Source organism: Narcine bancroftii, chromosome 5 (assembly GCF_036971445.1).
Source record: "Narcine bancroftii isolate sNarBan1 chromosome 5, sNarBan1.hap1, whole genome shotgun sequence".
Lineage (NCBI taxonomy): Eukaryota > Metazoa > Chordata > Chondrichthyes > Torpediniformes > Narcinidae > Narcine > Narcine bancroftii.
This window is the reverse complement of record NC_091473.1, coordinates 129,355,470-129,374,500: the sequence shown is the minus strand read 5'-3', so window position 1 is coordinate 129,374,500 and position 19,031 is coordinate 129,355,470. Positions and strand designations below refer to the sequence as shown.

General features: G+C 50.2%; 1 protein-coding gene across 1 annotated transcript in view; it reads right to left on the bottom strand.

Annotated features, from left to right (window-relative positions):
- Positions 1–18,584, bottom strand: part of LOC138763967 (dihydropyrimidine dehydrogenase [NADP(+)]-like) — a 1,056,199-nt gene extending 1,037,615 nt beyond the window's left edge. Inside the window, exon 1 of the mRNA XM_069939063.1 lies at positions 18,375–18,584. Coding sequence (XP_069795164.1) covers positions 18,375–18,413 — 39 coding nt within the window. The 5' untranslated portion in view covers positions 18,414–18,584. The remainder of the gene's footprint in view (positions 1–18,374) is intronic.
- Between the last annotated feature and the right edge of the window lie 447 nt (positions 18,585–19,031).

Sequence of the window (19,031 nt, the reverse complement as noted above, 5' to 3'; positions counted from 1 at the left end):
GTGGATTAACTTCTGCACCAGTGCTCCAAAGCAGCATTGCAACTGGTTGAGGGATCCATGTGAGGCGTTCAAGGAGAACTCATGCAAGGAAGTTCATAAATGACCTTCCAGAGGGTTTTAAAATGTTATATTTTATTCATCCATAGTGCATCTCTTCAATCAGGTTGCAATGAAATAAATATAAAGAGCAGTGCGTAATGAAATGTGAAGGCAAGTATTTGGGCAGAACCGAAAGTACTATAGAAATGCACATGTACAACCCAACAATACAGCCTTCTCTGGTCTTCAATGCAAAACACGCAGACACACATCCAGACATGACACACAAACAAACAAATAACATGCATTCAGCACAAGCATTTGTATATACAAATATGTATGGTTTCATAAATATGAGAGTCTCAGCAGGTTTGTATGAGCAATTCATTCAGCCGTTCTCCATTCCCGTGGGAAGAAGCTGTTCCTCAGCTGATTGGTGCTGGCTCTGATCCTCCTGGATCTCTTTCCCAAACAGAGCAGCAGAAAGAGATTGTGTGAGGGGTTGAAGGGGCTCCCTTCAGATCATGATCTCAGTCGATCCAATCGACATGGGGGCGGGGGGTTTGCGGGGTTGGTGTTGAGTGGGGAGACTCCAGTGATCCTTTCTGCCACTCTTATGGTCCTGTAAATTCACCTCCAATCCATTCATTTGTAGCAACCGCAGCAAATTGTGATGCATTTGGCCAGGACATACTTGTAGAAGGATGGTGGGCGGTAGCCTTGCCCACTTCAGTCTTCTCAGGAAGGGCAGACGAGCAAGTGATGAAATGTGTATCCTGTTATATTTAGCCTGGTCAACCTGATGTTGAAATGCCAACTACTATCTAACTCGCTGCTGATATCTGAAATTCTCCAATCATAACTGATTTATTTTGCAATTGGATAGAGATATTTACTAATGCTGATAAATGAACAATCTTTCAAAGATCATGTGATATATCCATTTATAATACTAAACCTTTTCACACAACAAAGCTTTGTCTAAATTTATTCAGACCCATAACATTTTTGTTACAACCTAAAAAGGCAAGTTAACATTTACACATTTACCAGTGGGGTAAATATATATTGTTCTGGAAGCAACCAACAGTATGTTCTACCCTGAAAAAAAAACCCAACAAGATTGGATGGAGAGTCAAATGTTTTAGCTGATTGAATACTTTACCAAAAACATTCATCAGAGTTAAAGCCATCCTTGTTCAGATAACTCTCCTACATTCTTTGAATAAAGTTTAACTTTGCTATAGAAAGCAAAGATATATTGTCCAGAATTTTATTCCCACTTGCAATCAGAAATAAAACCAAGGACATTTCATAACTTCAATGACGATCACTAGAGTGACAGAATAAGGCTTTGAATTAGGCTCAATTATGGGTGGAAACAAAAGCAAGATGAAGCATTTTACAGTTCTTTTAATTGTAAAAAAAAAAATAAAGACATACAGCACTATAACAGGCCTATGAATCCTTGTCACGCAATTTACACCCCATTAACCTATACCCCCAGTACGTTTTGAAGGGTGGGAGGAAACCGGAGCCTCAGAGAAAACCCACGCAGAACATGCAAACTCCTTACAGACAGCGTGGACTTCAAACCCCGGTCCAGTCCCAATTGCTGGCACTGTAAATGTGTTACGCTAACTGCTACACCAACTGTGCTGCCCTAACGCAGCTGAGGTTGGGTGGTATTAAGTCTGTTAATTATGCTTTTGGGATTCTGATTTTTATGAAGAAAACACTTCGGAGAGAGGACTTGGCCTTTGCAGTGATACAATCATGAGAATTAGTCACACTTCGAGGCAACAGTTGCAGGGTTAAGCTGCAATGATCTATGGTCACATTGACTTCAAGTCCTGTAAGTGGATTAAAAGAGTCAGGCTGAAATAACTTAAACATGGAATGCTGAGACCCTAGTCATGAGTCTTTGGCTTGGCTTCGCGGACGAAGATTTATGGAGGGGGTAAAAAGGCCACGTCAGCTGCAGGCTCGTTTGTGGCTGACAAGTCCGATGCGGGACAGGCAGACACGATTGCAGCGGTTGCAAGGGAAAATTGGTTGGTTGGGTTTTTCCTCCTTTGTCTTTGTCAGTGAGGTGGGCTCTGCGGTCTTCTTCAAAGGAGGTTGCTGCCCGCCAAACTGTGAGGCGCCAAGATGCACAGTTTGAGGCGTTATCAGCCCACTGGCGGTGGTCAATGTGGCAGGCACCAAGAGATTTCTTTAGGCAGTCCTTGTACCTTTTCTTTGGTGCACCTCTGTCACGGTGGCCAGTGGAGAGCTCGCCATAGAACACGATCTTGGGAAGGCGATGGTCCTCCATTCTGGAGACGTGACCCATCCAGCACAGCTGGATCTTCAGCAGCGTGGACTCGATGAGTAGTAATGTGGTAACTCACGACAGAGGGTTGTTCACTGTACTGACGAATTATTTCTCCAAATCGAGTTCCAGGCCTCAGGATATTAATCCTGGCTAAAGGGACTCCATCTCCAAAAATTAATGAAGGGACACAACCACAACAGCAGCTATACTAATATCCTGTGGTAACTTAAAATAGTTGTGTCAGAATACGAACAGGAATGCAAGGATAACATTTAATCAAGAAGCAACATTAGCTTTCTGATGTACACCAAAATAAACACTTGAAGGTCAAACACATTGACTAGGATATGTGATAAACATCTGCTGAGAATCTCTTACAAGACTTAACTTTGAAGAGTTACATTAAACCACAACATGCAACTTCACTGGACAACAAAGATTTTGCTTCCCGAACACTTTTGGGTGTATTTTATGAATCTGGGCTGCTGATCACGAAAATCACCTCAAACATTTTCCTATCACGTACTTTTTTTTAAAAAGATACAACCTATCTTTTTGATGTCCTGTCATATTTTCAATGATTCTTCAAGCATACAAAACCATCAAGTGCAACATGCCATTGAAAATTCAATTTCTGCATTCGCACTTGGATTTCATCCCTGCTGATCTTGATGCAGTCAGTGATGAACCCAATGAAAGGTTTCACCAGGACATTGCGACCGTGATAAAGTGGTATCAGGGCAACTGAAATCCATCAACGCTGGCCGACTATTGTTGGACACGGACATGAATGGCATCAGATGTTAAGTACAAATGAAAATCAGCAGTACGTTGATGGTTGTGAGCAAGGGCAGTGAGAGAGTGAGGCAACAGGCTGCGAGCTCGAGTATCACAATTGCTTTATTTGGATTCTACGCTGCAGCTTTTAAGCCAGTCCTCAGCCCCGCCCATAATGCCCTGGCACTTGCGTTCCAACGACAAAAACTTCAAAGACTAGAAATGACCTCACTGATGGGTCGACTTCATCCTTAACATCGAAGTACTCGAGATGGCAGAGGCCGACAGCATCGAATCCACGCTGTTGAAGATCAACTGCGCTGGGTAGGTCACGTCTCCAGAATGGAGGACCATCGCCTTCCCAAGATCGTGTTATATGGCGAGCTCTCCACTGGCCATCGTGTCAGAGGTGCACCAAAGAAGAGGTACAAGGACTGCCTAAAGAAAATCTCTTGGTGCCTGCCACATTGACCACCGCCAGTGGGCTGATATTGCCTCAAACCGTGCATCTTGGCGCCTCAAAGTTCGGCGGGCAGCAACCTCCTTTGAAGAAGACCGAAGAGCCCACCTCACTGTCAAAAGACAAAGGAGAAAAACCCAACACCCAACCCCAACCAACAAATTTTCCCCTGCAACCGTGCCTGCCTGTCCCGCATCGGACTTGTCAGCCACAAACGATCCTGCAGCTGACGTGGACATTTACCCCTCCATAAATCTTCGTCCGCGAAGCCAAGCCAAAGAAAACAGAAGGCACGTCTCATGTTGCTGACCCGAGACCCAGCCTGTTCTGGATTGCCATCTTTATTAAGAGAATCAAGGGAAGGAGCCACTGGTACAATCAGCAAGGGCGGTCCAGCCATACACATACAAACCGTATTAACTGTGGCTCCACCACAGCTGCGTTCAACCCCAGCATTTGCAATCTGTTCTGTTTATTTCCGTTTAACTATATAAATGAGCAAGGTGCGGAAAGAGAATAGGTGGAGGGACTCAGCGGGTCAGGAAGCATCCATAGGAAGAAATGATCAGTCAATGTTTCATGTCAGGACCTGTTGCTATGATTCCAGCATCTACAGCCTCTGCGCTTCAAGTTTCATGATTCAATTTATTGTCATGTAATAAAAAGTGTCACATTAAAAAAATACATCTGGTATGAGCACAATTTGGTACGAGGAGAGGTTGGACAAACTTGTGTTGTTTTGTTTGGAGCAAAAAGGTTGAGGGGAAACTTGAGAAGTTTGTAAAATGATGAGAGGCTCAACCCACACATCGATCTGCCAGTCAATGCTTTTAAGAGTCGGGAAACTCGTGCCAGGCTGCAGATTGCCGGAGACTGGCTTAAACTGGCTGGAGAGGTACCGGGTATCATAATTGGTAGGCCAGGAGGTGCCGAGGGTGCTGAAGGGTTGCTAACCACATCAGAGGTTCGGATCTGGAGCTCGGGTTGACAAAGTTTTGAACTGGATTCTGTGCGGCTGCGGGGGCTGCGGAAGCACTGGAGGCAAATCTACGGACACTAGTGACTCTGGGAGGACTCTCTTGGTCCCCTCTCAAACCGACTTTAAGAGGCGCTTAGGCAATTCCTGCCAGTGGCGAATCTGTCTGCCTGTCAGCAAGTAAAGAGAAATTTCATGCCCTATTGACACTGTTTTATTACGACAATAATTAATTCAATCTTGAATAGGGTAGAGAATTAGGATTGGTTTTCACTTGGGTAAAGATGTTACATACTAAAGGACACTTATTTACAGCGAGGGGAAGGAGGAAGAGTTCAAAGGAGGTGTGCAGGGCAAGTTTCTTTTTAAACAGAAAATGGTTGGGTCCACCAGAACTAGTGGAAATAGATACCATAGTCATCTTTAAGATGTTCTCGTTGGAAATAGGAATGGAATGCAGGAACAGAGGGATTTGTATCATGTGCAAGCAGAGTGCTCAGGTTAATTTAGGCAATATGTTTGGTACAGGCATGTAGACTGAATAGCCTGTTCCTGTCCTGTTTTTTTATTCGATGAGAAAAAGGGTAAATTAGAATTAGGTATGATGGGGAGAATGAAAGAAAATTACAGCATGAATAGCTTCATCATTGCTCACAGGAGTTTATCCTCTTAAGCATTAATCGTAATCCCACATGCTTTAAAGATTTGTTTTCTAGATGTTTGGAGGGGTGGTGGGGAAGACGAGGTCATTGACTAACCCTGAATTTATTTGCCATCTTTAACACTGTTGAACTTTTAAGACTACTAATCACTGAGTGTCTGAAGTGGTAGCCTTCCTTCCCTGGAGAAGATCAATGAATCAGATGGGGATTTCACCAAACTCCATCAACTTCATGGCTCAATGATTAATACCAGCTTTTTTTTGTTCTACATTTATTTAATTCCTCACTTGCATTCCCCAGGTACGGCAGCAGGTTCAAATTCATTTCTCAGAAACAGAGTCCAAGCCTCAGGATACCAAGCCTGTAGAAACAATTTGGCTGCCATAACAAACAGTCACCTACCCCATCCTCTTTTCTACCAACACTACAAAGCTCAGCTTTAAGGTAAATGTTTTGATTTGATCATTAGCTCGAGCATTGAATTAGTTACTGGAGTTAATTATTTTGGCACTGCATACAAAATTAGTCTTCATTTTCTAAAGCCAGTTCTGCACTACAGATAGACCCTGACTTACAATATTTCAAAGTTAAGATGATCCAAATCAATTTTGAATAAAGGTCAGTTGGGGTCGACCTGTATCAACGTATTTGCTTTTTCCTTCTCCGAAGAAAAGCTTCCGTCCAATCAGTGCACACAGATTGCTTCCCAATCGTTGCTTTGTCAAACCCAATGCTAATTTTTAATAAAAGGACATTTGGAACACATGCACATATTACCAACATGCACATATTACCATCGCTAGGGAGGGGGGAGCGGGGGCGCGCAAAGGGAGGGGGGAGCGGGGGCGCGCAAAGGGAGGGGGGAGCGGGGGCGCGCAAAGGGAGGGGGGAGCGGGGGCGCGCAAAGGGAGGGGGGAGCGGGGGCGCGCAAAGGGAGGGGGGAGCGGGGGCGCGCAAAGGGAGGGGGGAGCGGGGGCGCGCAAAGGGAGGGGGGAGCGGGGGCGCGCAAAGGGAGGGGGGAGCGGGGGCGCGCAAAGGGAGGGGGGAGCGGGGGCGCGCAAAGGGAGGGGGGAGCGGGGGCGCGCAAAGGGAGGGGGGGAGCGGGGGGCGCGCAAAGGGAGGGGGGAGCGGGGGCGCGCAAAGGGAGGGGGGAGCGGGGGCGCGCAAAGGGAGGGGGGAGCGGGGGCGCGCAAAGGGAGGGGGGGAGCGGGGGCGCGCAAAGGGAGGGGGGAGCGGGGGCGCGCAAAGGGAGCGGGGGGCGCGCAAAGGGAGGGGGGGGCGCGCAAAGGGAGGGGGGGGCGCGCAAAGGGAGGGGGGGGCGCGCAAAGGGAGGGGGGGCGCGCAAAGGGAGGGGGGGGCGCGCAAAGGGAGGGGGGGGCGCGCAAAGGGAGGGGGGGGCGCGCAAAGGGAGGGGGGGCGCGCAAAGGGAGGGGGGGCGCGCAAAGGGAGGGGGGGGCGCGCAAAGGGAGGGGGGGGCGCGCAAAGGGAGGGGGGGGCGCGCAAAGGGAGGGGGGGCGCGCAAAGGGAGGGGGGGCGCGCAAAGGGAGGGGGGGCGCGCAAAGGGAGGGGGGGCGCGCAAAGGGAGGGGGGGCGCGCAAAGGGAGGGGGGGCGCGCAAAGGGAGGGGGGGCGCGCAAAGGGAGCGGGGGCGCGCAAAGGGAGCGGGGGCGCGCAAAGGGAGCGGGGGCGCGCAAAGGGAGCGGGGGCGCGCAAAGGGAGCGGGGGGCGCGCAAAGGGAGCGGGGAGCGGGGGCGCGCAAAGGGAGCGGGGAGCGGGGGCGCGCAAAGGGAGGGGGGAGCGGGGGCGCGCAAAGGGAGGGGGGAGCGGGGGCGCGCAAAGGGAGGGGGGAGCGGGGGCGCGCAAAGGGAGGGGGGAGCGGGGGGCGCGCAAAGGGAGGGGGGAGCGGGGGGCGCGCAAAGGGAGGGGGGAGCGGGGGGCGCGCAAAGGGAGGGGGGAGCGGGGGCGCGCAAAGGGAGGGGGGAGCGGGGGCGCGCAAAGGGAGGGGGGAGCGGGGGCGCGCAAAGGGAGGGGGGAGCGGGGGGCGCGCAAAGGGAGGGGGGAGCGGGGGCGCGCAAAGGGAGGGGGGAGCGGGGGGCGCGCAAAGGGAGGGGGGAGCGGGGGCGCGCAAAGGGAGGGGGGAGCGGGGGCGCGCAAAGGGAGGGGGGAGCGGGGGCGCGCAAAGGGAGGGGGGAGCGGGGGCGCGCAAAGGGAGGGGGGAGCGGGGGCGCGCAAAGGGAGGGGGGAGCGGAGGCGCGCAAAGGGAGGGGGGAGCGGGGGCGCGCAAAGGGAGGGGGGAGCGGGGGCGCGCAAAGGGAGGGGGGAGCGGGGGCGCGCAAAGGGAGGGGGGAGCGGGGGCGCGCAAAGGGAGGGGGGAGCGGGGGCGCGCAAAGGGAGGGGGGAGCGGGGGCGCGCAAAGGGAGGGGGGAGCGGGGGCGCGCAAAGGGAGGGGGGAGCGGGGGCGCGCAAAGGGAGGGGGGAGCGGGGGCGCGCAAAGGGAGGGGGGAGCGGGGGCGCGCAAAGGGAGGGGGGAGCGGGGGCGCGCAAAGGGAGGGGGGAGCGGGGGCGCGCAAAGGGAGGGGGGAGCGGGGGGCGCGCAAAGGGAGGGGGGAGCGGGGGCGCGCAAAGGGAGGGGGGAGCGGGGGCGCGCAAAGGGAGGGGGGAGCGGGGGCGCGCAAAGGGAGGGGGGAGCGGGGGCGCGCAAAGGGAGGGGGGAGCGGGGGCGCGCAAAGGGAGGGGGGAGCGGGGGCGCGCAAAGGGAGGGGGGAGCGGGGGCGCGCAAAGGGAGGGGGGGAGCGGGGGCGCGCAAAGGGAGGGGGGAGCGGGGGCGCGCAAAGGGAGGGGGGAGCGGGGGGCGCGCAAAGGGAGGGGGGAGCGGGGGGCGCGCAAAGGGAGGGGGGAGCGGGGGCGCGCAAAGGGAGGGGGGAGCGGGGGCGCGCAAAGGGAGGGGGGGAGCGGGGGGCGCGCAAAGGGAGGGGGGAGCGGGGGCGCGCAAAGGGAGGGGGGAGCGGGGGCGCGCAAAGGGAGGGGGGAGCGGAGGGCGCGCAAAGGGAGGGGGGAGCGGAGGCGCGCAAAGGGAGGGGGGAGCGGGGGCGCGCAAAGGGAGGGGGGAGCGGGGGCGCGCAAAGGGAGGGGGGGAGCGGGGGGCGCGCAAAGGGAGGGGGGAGCGGGGGCGCGCAAAGGGAGGGGGGAGCGGGGGCGCGCAAAGGGAGGGGGGAGCGGGGGCGCGCAAAGGGAGGGGGGAGCGGGGGGCGCGCAAAGGGAGGGGGGAGCGGGGGGCGCGCAAAGGGAGGGGGGAGCGGGGGGCGCGCAAAGGGAGGGGGGAGCGGGGGGCGCGCAAAGGGAGGGGGGAGCGGGGGCGCGCAAAGGGAGGGGGGAGCGGGGGCGCGCAAAGGGAGGGGGGAGCGGGGGCGCGCAAAGGGAGGGGGGAGCGGGGGCGCGCAAAGGGAGGGGGGAGCGGGGGCGCGCAAAGGGAGGGGGGAGCGGGGGGCGCGCAAAGGGAGGGGGGAGCGGGGGCGCGCAAAGGGAGGGGGGAGCGGGGGCGCGCAAAGGGAGGGGGGAGCGGGGGCGCGCAAAGGGAGGGGGGAGCGGGGGCGCGCAAAGGGAGGGGGGAGCGGGGGCGCGCAAAGGGAGGGGGGGAGCGGGGGGCGCGCAAAGGGAGGGCGGAGCGGGGGCGCGCAAAGGGAGGGGGGAGCGGGGGCGCGCAAAGGGAGGGGGGAGCGGGGGCTCGCAAATGGATTGGCCTCCCAGCAGGAGCGTCTCAGAAAACTTCCTGTACAGGTGGACTCCGACTGACGATAACTTCACCTTACGATGCGAGTTGTCGATCCAAACCCCATCTTAAGTTGGGGTCCACCCATAACCATAAATTTCAATTAATTCCTTTACAAGATCAGTCGGAAGTTGATGAGGAATCTGCACCATGACCAAAAGCAAGTGCAAAAAACAAGCAAACAGCTGGTCCTCTACGCTCTGTGCCTCGATATGCAAGAGGCTCAAAGAGAAATGTGAAAGAATAAAATTGACGAATACATGCTCCAAACAGACCCAGCATGGTTTTAAAACAAGAACTCTACAGAATAGTAGAAAGGAACAGGCCATTGCCTGATTTCAGGTTAATCACCTCTCATGGTGCAATGATTATTGACATGGGGCATTAGCTCTGCTTTTTCTCAAAATGAAGCTCCCTATACTCTGGCCCATTTCACCACTTTTTTGCGGATTTCTGCAGCCTTCTTTTTGCATTCCATTTGCTGGCCTTCTTTCTAACCTTTTCATCAACCCAAAATATCAACTCTTCTCTCTCCACATTTGCTGCCCAACTTGCTGTGGACCTGCACATTTTTTCAATTTTTATTCCAATCCATTACAACTACTATATATTCTGAATATCTAAATAAACTATAAAAAAAACAACTACTCATGTTAACAAAAGAAAACTTCAAACACTCTCATGATGAACAGTAACCAAGGATGGTTCAGATCAAATAATATTAAGGAAATGAGCTGCATCAATTGGTCAGTCTAGCAACAAAATTCTGACTTTGTGGGAGTTTACTTCCGTTTCACTACAGAAATATGGCCGTCTTTCCTACCCATAATCCCCCATACAGGTGGGTAGGGAAGACAGCCATTGCTATGCCGCGTTTTGAACCACAGAGAACAACCCTAGTGCAAGAGCAGCCAGCTGGGTTATGACAGCCTGCACTAAACACCCTCCGACGTCCTCCAATGGCCTTCCCCGCTGCCGGGCGGCTGATAGAATAGGCAGCCCGCCCCAGGCAGCCGCATACAGCGGTTGCACATTCAGGTGCATCGGCGAAGTGTGGCACTCGGCCGATTATCCCTTCTGGAGGAGGGTTGGCATCAGCGCCTCCGAGGCGTTTCTGCCCCAATCAGGTGAGTATGTCTTTAGCTGCAAGGGGGTGGAAGATTATGCTACTTTACAAGTGGGTGTTCAGGCCTCCTGAAAGGGCCAAATGTTTAGTGGCCAGGGAAGGAAATGAAATTAACAATGAGTTATCAGACATCATTGCAAGGTCTTCAATTAACCAGTTAAGGAAATTGTAGAAATGGATGTCAGATCAGTTGAGTGGGAAGGGTCATACAGTTAGAAGGTACAGCCTCTTGACCAGAAATAGTCTATTCAGCCCATCAATCTGCTCCTCCATTTAATCATAAGCTGATCCATTCTCCTACTCAGCCCCACTGCCCAGCCTTCTCTCCATAACCTTTGATGGTCTTGCTAATCTAGAACTGGCCTCTTGCAAATAGCACTATTCTTTGGACTTCTGGTTAGATGCCAATTGCATTTCATTGGCTTTGTACCTGTACTTGGCACAATGGCATTAAAATTGAATCTAAATATAAATAGAAACAATGGCCTGGACTCCACAACTGCCCATGGCTACAGATTCCATATATTTACCACCCCTGACTGAAGAAATTTCTATGTTTTTCTGTTCTAAGCTAACACCCTTCAAACCTGAAAGTTGCGCCCTCTTGACCTAGTGTCTCCCATCATGGGAAACAACCTTTCTATAGCCCCGTTCACCTTTGCAAATGATCCCAAGAATCAAACGGCAATCAAAGTGGCAAGTGAGAAAGGAAAATCAGCTCAGCGTCAGCTGATGCCATCTCAAGCCGAGAATTGACAGCCTCTACCCCCAAGTACAGTCCCCAGTGTCTGCAGACGCTGGCATTACAATCAGGCAAGTATGAAAGAAGTAAGTGCATTGTGGGATTGAAATTACCCAAATTTTTGCTGAGTGCAGTAAAAGATTAAAATGAAGGTATAAACTTTGCCAGGGAGAGAGAGAGAGAGAGAGAGAGAGAGAGAGAGAGAGAGAGAGAGAGAGCAATAGCGGACAATTTTTAAACAGCATGGGAAAATTGGTTGTGCTATAGCACACAATTATAAAGACCATGGAGGGAAAAAAGCAACGGCTGACCTGACTTCCCAGAAGGCCAAGAAGGCCACGTGGCAGAGAAAGCCCTCTAGGAATGCTCCATGTATGCAGACGAGCATACAGCCCTTTCTCTGTCGCATGACTTTCTGGGAGGACAGGTCTGCCATCATTTTTTCCCCACGGTATTTATAAATTGTATGCGATAGTGCTACCAATTTTCCCACAGTATACAAATTGTGCAGTATAGCACTGCAAACTTTCCCATACTGTATAAATTGAGCACTTTAGTGCTACCAACTTTCCCACACTTTTTTAAAAACCATCCACTATTACTACTTATTGCTCACACTTTCCCACAGTCCCTTATAAAAGTTTAAATAAGTCGACACAACAACAGGGGCTGAAGGGCTCATACTGTGCTGTATACAAAGCTTAATTATGTTATAATTTGGCATGAATGACTTTGTTCAACTGCAAGATCATAATGTATTGATCAGGATTTAGGAATGGTTCACCATCACTTGATGCATCATGCCATCACCAGTAGAAGGTAGAATGGAACTAACCACGGCAATGGCTCCTTGCAAGTGTGAAAGCATTCAGTGTCCCAATGAGGAGTGGTCAAGTGTGAAAAGCCAAACACCCTTCCTATCTCAGGACATTGAACAGCCAATTTAGTGGGATACAAGTGTGAATGGGGCTATCTACTCTGTCCATCCCTCTCAACATTCAAAATGTTTCAATGAGAGTTCCATCCACAACGCCCCCCCCCCTCCCCACCCCACCCCCATTCTCTTAAATTCCAATGAATACTGTCAAATGTTTCTCATGTTTGTTAACACAATTATAACAGTAGTTGACACAGACATAGATCTAACACAAGTTTTCATGTCCGGTCCCAAAAATTGGTGAGAGCCATGAATGGATTCTATGGAGACACCAGAGATAGCTGGCAAAAATACAATCACATTCTAAGGTTAATAGTTTAACACACAATGCAATTTGTATTGATCTGGCCACTTTCATACAATAAAATCTCAAATGTTTCCTGGAAATGTTGTTAAGATTTGACACCATAAAGCTATTAGGTCAGATGGCCAGAAGTAGCTTATGGAAACCATGGCTTCACATTGAAGATGCCATCTGCCAATCAGACAGTAGATTGAAGGTTGAAACACTTGTGCAGAAGTGCAAAAGCAGCAATCCCAGTCCCAATATGGACAAAAGAATTGATTGTGGAGATTTCAGGAGGACGAAGGACCACTCCCCACTACATATCAATTACTCCATCATAGAGAGAAGGGGAGCACAAAGTTCCTTGGCATCCATTTAAAACACGACTTATCGTGGACCCCCAACACCACCTAATTAGTCAGGAAAGTGCAACAGCGCCTACACTTCCCAAGGAGCCTGAGGAGGCCAATGTTACCGGCCACCATCTTAACAATGTTCTACAAAGGCACAATAGGGAATATTCTGGCTGTGGTATGGTAAATGGAAAACATCAGATCAGAGGTCAGTATGGAGGGTGATTAAAACTGCTGAGCAGATCAATGGCCCCTTTCACACTTGCATCCCACTAAATTGGCTGATCAGTGCCCTGGGTTAGGAATGGGGGTTTGGCTTTTCACACTTGACCACTCCTAACTGGGACACTGAACCCTTTCACACTTGCAAGGAGCCATCCCCAGGGTTAGGACTGTTCTACCTTCTACTAGTGACATCACGACGCATCAAGTGATGGTGGAACTGCCCTAAATCCTGATCAATGTATTAGGATCTTATATTTGAACAAAATTAATCATGCCTGATTATAACATAATTAAGCTTTATGTACAGCACAGTATGAGCCCTTCAGCCCATTGCTGTTGTGCCGATCTATATAAATCTTTTTAAGGGACTGTGGGAAAGTGCGAGCAATAAATAGCAATAGTGGACAATTTTTAATCAGGGTGGGAAAGTTGGTAGCGCTATTGTGACAGATTATTTTATTTTTATACTATATATAGGTAAGTTTTGAAGGAGATAAATTGTGGGTTTTTTTTTAAAAAAGAGTAGGTCACAAACAAATTCAAACATTAAAACAGATCTCATTTAAAATGCAAGAGCCAGACAGTCCAGCCTCCAAATGCCTTTGTAAAGTCAATGGAACCTACTTTGCTGAAGGACTTCACAAGCAGGTGTTAATCGGACATGCTGTGGAGTAATGGATTATTGTTTTTGAAAGTAACCGATGAATGGATTCAGAAGATGGGTCCAGTGATGCAGTCTGTCTGAATGCAGTTTGCTGTTCTAAGAAGGTCATGTGGTTTTTGCACACAGGGAGAGGGAGGGAAAAAGAGAGAGAGAGAGAGAGAATGGAGTTCTACAGTTCAGCAGCAGCTGGGGCTGGGAAATGGAACACGACAAGCTTGTGAAAAAAAACATTTTGAAGATGGGTTGCAAGTTCTTAGTTCAGGCTGGTCAAAGCCCTTGTGATCCATATTAGAGGAGATGGCTGGCTGTATAATATTTCACCTGAGATAAGGGAAACAGAAAGGGAATTCTATGGTGACCTAAAAGAAAGAGGATATCAGCTGGAAAACCCTGACATGGCAAGTTTCTTCAGGAAGACATTGAAGTGGCTGATTGGAAGGAATCAGTTGTGTGCGTCTAATGAGCAACAAATCTCTCTCTGAAAAAGAACCTTCCTTCCTGACTAGTAACCATTTACCTTTCAAGGACCAAAGCCTGGTGAAGATTCATAAATGTTAAATTCTGTGCACAGTTTAAGAATTGCCTGATACCAGTGAACTTGAAGGAGTGAGAAGTGAGATTGGACTATGAATCAAATAACTTTTCTGAACTTACACACACATTACCTATACGTGCGCTTCAAATTAAAAGGGGATTAGGTCAAGTTAAAGTTTGATCCTGTTTTCATGTTTAAAGATAATTAAAAGTAACTTTTGTTTAGGTAACCATTTGTCTTAGTGAATTTCTATTATTGTCGTCACACTATAGCACTCAATTTATATAGCACGTGAAAGTTTTTAGCGCTATCATGCTCAATTTATGTAGCATGGGAAAGTTTGTAGCACTATTTATAAATTCCATGGGAAAAAGCAATGGCATACCTGCCTTCCCATAATTCCACCTGGCAAAGAAAGGGCTGCATGCAAGCATGCAGGGCTTTCTCTGCCACGTGGCATTCTGGGAAGTCTGGTCAGTCATTGCTTTTCCCCCTCAGTCTTTATGAATTGTGCACTATAGCACTATCAATTTTCCCACCCTGTTTAAAAATTGTCCTTTATTGCTCTCTCTCCCATTACAACATCATGGCAAAGTTTATACCTTCATTTTAATCTTTTCTTCCTTCACACTCCTGCACTTATGCGAAAACTTGGGACATTTCAATCCCACAATGCAATTACCCGTTTTACACTAGCCTGATTGCAATGCCAGACCCTGCAGACACTGGGGATTGTATTTGGGAGTTGAGGCCGTCAATCCCCAGCAAGAGATAACGTCATCTAATGCTGGCATGGAGCTGATTTTGCTTTCACGCTTGCCACTTTAAAGGCATTCATTCCTGGGATCACTTGCAAGTATGAAAGTGGCTAATGATAGATACAGGATACGCTGGTTACTCTGTAGAAGAGTAAGTGGAGAGCACCAAGTTCTTTGGAGTTCACTGAACTAATAACCTATCGCAGACACTCAACATCTCCTCCCTTGTCAGGAAGGCTCAACAGTGACCGCGCTTCCTGAGAAGAGTGAAGCAGGCATGATTTTCCAGCTACCTTTATGTCAATCTTCCATAGGAGCTTTGTCAAGAGCATCCTGGCCGGTTGCATCACAGTGTGGTACAGTTGCTGCAGAGAAATGGATTGGAGGTCAATCCACAAGACTATAAGAGTGGCAGAGAGGATCACTTGAGGCTCCTTCCACCCCCCCCCCCCCCACCCCCACCATTATCTAGCGGGATCGTTGTCTGAAGAGGGCACACAAAATCACTGAGGACCCCTTCCACCCTGCACACAGCATCTTTCAGCTGCTCCTGTTGGAAGAGATACAGAAGGATCAGAGCCAGCCCCACCAGGCTGAAGAACAGCTTCTTCCCACAGGCAGTAAGAATCCTGAACTACCAACTGCTCACATTTAACATCAGAGATTCTCATTTGTACAAGACATTGTTTATTAATTTATTTTTATAGATATAAAACTTGTCCTGAATTTGTAAAATATGACTCCAACAGCTCAGTGGTTGGAGCACTGGTCTTGTGAACCCGGGGTCAAGAGTTCGTTCCTTGCTGGGGTCTCATTTCTATGAGGGGCACTTGACAAAGTGGCAACTCTGTCTTCCTTACGGCAGACGAAATTTAAAAATTTCATGCCCGTTACATTCGCAATGCAGCATTACATGATAATAATGTAATCTTTACCTTTGTCTGTGCGTCTCTTAAGTCTGGTTGTATGACTGCATGGTTTTGCACTGAGCACCAGAGAACGCTCTTTCGTCAAGTCGTACTTGGATAATTAGATAACAATAAACTTAACGATTCAACTTAAAGAGGGTTCAGAGAATCATCAAAGAGCCTTACCATGCCAGCCCACGGTATCTTCGAGACATGACCTCAAAGGAAAAAATACTAGAGCATAAAAACCAGGACCGCCTGGCACGGAAGCAGCTTCTTCCAGCAGGCAGTGAAACTGCTGAATAATCCGAGAAGAACCCATAAATTATTTTCGTATATATTTATTTGGGATTGTTCTGTATCCATGTTGTTTGTGTACTATGGACAAGAGCTATACATATATAACCTGGAAAAACAGTTTATGTACATCAGGTGACAATAAACTTGATAGAGTGAATAAATCAGGGTTGCCCAAAAATCACAGAATTGGAGAAGCACAAATAACTTGGAGAACTGACATACTGGAAGGTATCACAGCAACAGGAGAGGTGAAAATGTGAAGATGTTGCTTCGTTGGCAATCAACAGGAGTCAATAATTGAATGTGGCTTGGTGCACATTAAGCCATTTGGAGTTGAGGATCAGCTTAATCTTTTTACCTGATACAGCAGTGACACATTGGATGAGTAATGGTGTAAATGAGGGTTTCCACAAATGATTTCAGAAGGCAACAGAGATAGGCAAAGATATGTGATCTTCTTAGGTCTAAATACATGTTTGGAAGCACATCTCAGGGTCAGCTACAACTCCAATGTTGCTAACATTGGGTTCAGCATAGGAAAATTCCCAGGAAAGGATCCAGTCTTGGACTTACCAAAACCCACTTCATTTACATTTTTGATCTATATTTGCCCAGCAGACAGTGGTAATTTGTGAGCAGATGGATCAGTGCACATTGCACGTCAAGACCCTTCATCAGATACTCTGGTGACAATGAGGTGTATAGAATAACAATTGAACTATTGTTGCAGGAGCATGCCTTGCTAAAATGTCCACTGCTGGACTCAATTTTGCTCACATTTGTAAAAGAAGCCATGTGCACCATGACAAATTGACTTTAGACTGAGCGACATCAGCACAAACCTGCTCAGGAGTCAAAAAACTGCCAGGATAAGCATCTGAGATGGCTTTGTCCCTGCCTTGAACACATGCGCACTTGCCAGGGATGCCTCGGTGAGCGTCAGCCTGAGAGGCAAATGCCCAGACCTGCGCCTAACTGGGACGGACACACGCGTGAAACACATGCATGCATACACACATATCCCCCTTGTCTGGGATGCCTGCCCGCCCACGCCTGCCTGGGACAAGTCAGACACCCCAGTACACACGCACAAGCGTTGCCTGGGCCAAGTCAGAAACCCCTGTACACAAGCACAAGCTTTGCCTGGTACAAGTCAGATACCCGTGTACACACTCACAAGCATTGCCTGGGACAAGTCTGACACTCCTGTACACACGCACAAGCTTTGCCTGGGACAAGTCAGACGCCCCTGTACACACGCACAAGCTTTGCCTGGGACAAGTCAGACGCCCCTGTACACACGCACAAGCTTTGCATGGGACAAGTCGGACACTCCTGTACACACGCACAAGTTTTGCGTGGGGCAAGTCGGACACCCCGGTACACACGCACAGGCTTTGCCTGGGGCAAGTCGGACACCCCTGTACACACGCACAAGATTTGCCTGGGTAAGTCGGACACTCCTGTACACACGCACAAGCTTTTCCTGGGGCAAGTCGAACACCCCTGTACACACGCACAAACTTTGCCTGGGGCAAGTCGGACACCCATGTACACACTCACAAGCTTTACCTGGGACAAGTCGGACAACCCTGTACACACGCACACACTTTGCCTGGGGCAAGTCGGACACTCCTGTACACACACACAAGCTTTGCCTGGGACAAGTCGGACACCTCTGTACACACGCACAGGCTTTGCCTGGGGCAAGTCGGACACCCCTGTACACACACACAAGCTTTGCCTGGGGCAAGTCGGACACCCCTGTACACACACACAGGCTTTGCCTGGGGCAAGTCGGACACCCCTGTACACACGCACAGGCTTTGCCTGGGGCAAGTCGGACACCCCTGTACACACGCACAGGCTTTGCCTGGGGCAAGTCGGACACCCCTGTACACACGCACAGGCTTTGCCTGGGGCAAGTCGGACACCCCTGTACACACGCACAAGCTTTGCCTGGGGCAAGTCGGACACCCCTGTACACACGCACAAGCTTTGCCTGGGACAAGTCGGACACCCCTGTACACACGCACAAGCTTTGCCTGGGACAAGTCGGACACCCCTGTACACACGCACAAGCTTTGCCTGGGGTAAATCGGACACCCCTGTACACACGCACAAGCTTTGCCTGGGACAAGTCGGACACCCCTGTACACACGCACAAGCTTTGCCTGGGTAAGTCAGACACCCCTGTACACACGCACAAGCTTTGCCTGGGACAAGTCGGACACCCCTGTACACACGCACAAGCTTTGCCTGGGACAAGTCGGACACCCCTGTACACACGCACAAGCTTTGCCTGGGGTAAGTCAGACACCCCTGTACACACGCACAAGCTTTGCCTGGGACAAGTCGGACACCCCTGTACACACGCACAGGCTTGCCTGGGAACCCGTGCCGGGGTCTCACGCACACCTGCACGGCATCGTAGTTAGGGTCCGGGGGAAGACCGCTCCGTGGTTGCCTGCCCTTCCAGAGCCACCCCCAAAAGTTGGCAGGGGTCCACGAAAGGAGAAAGTCGCCGAGGCGGGTCGTTACCTCGATATCGGGCAGGTCCGCGCTCAACATTCGGGACATGGTCGTCCCGGGAGGTTCTGTCCCCGAGCGGAAACTTCGGAAGGAAAACTTTGTTTCACCCACGAGGTTCGCCAGCAAAGCGGGGCCAGGTGGCGGCGCCGAGGTCTGGGCGCAGCTCGGGAGAGACGTAGCGGCGGGTTCAACTCCTCACCTCCCACCCTGCGATCAGACTGACAGCAAACAGCTTAAAGTTTAATAACTCATGTGACCGCAGAGAAGGGCTTTAATTGGTCGATGAAGGCAGAAAAATACTGCAAATGCTGAAAAAGTTAAAGGGAAAATGCAAAGAAAAAAAACAACTGGGGGCTTATCTCTATTGACTCACTTAACCCCCCCCCCCCCTTCTCTCATTCTAAGGGCATGTGTGTGTAAGTTCAGCAAGGTTCACAGTCCAATCTCACTGGTTGCAGGCATTTCTTATACTGTGCAAGTTAACATTAATAAAGTCCACCAGGCTTTGGTGCTTAACAGGTAAACAGCCCACTCAGAAGGGCTGTTGTTGGTTTTCAGAGAGGGGTTTTTTTCCTGTTCCAGGACACCTGATTCATTTTTAATCAGCCACTCTTGCTGACAAAACTTGCCTCCCTTCAGGGTTTTCCAGATGATAACCTCTTTCTT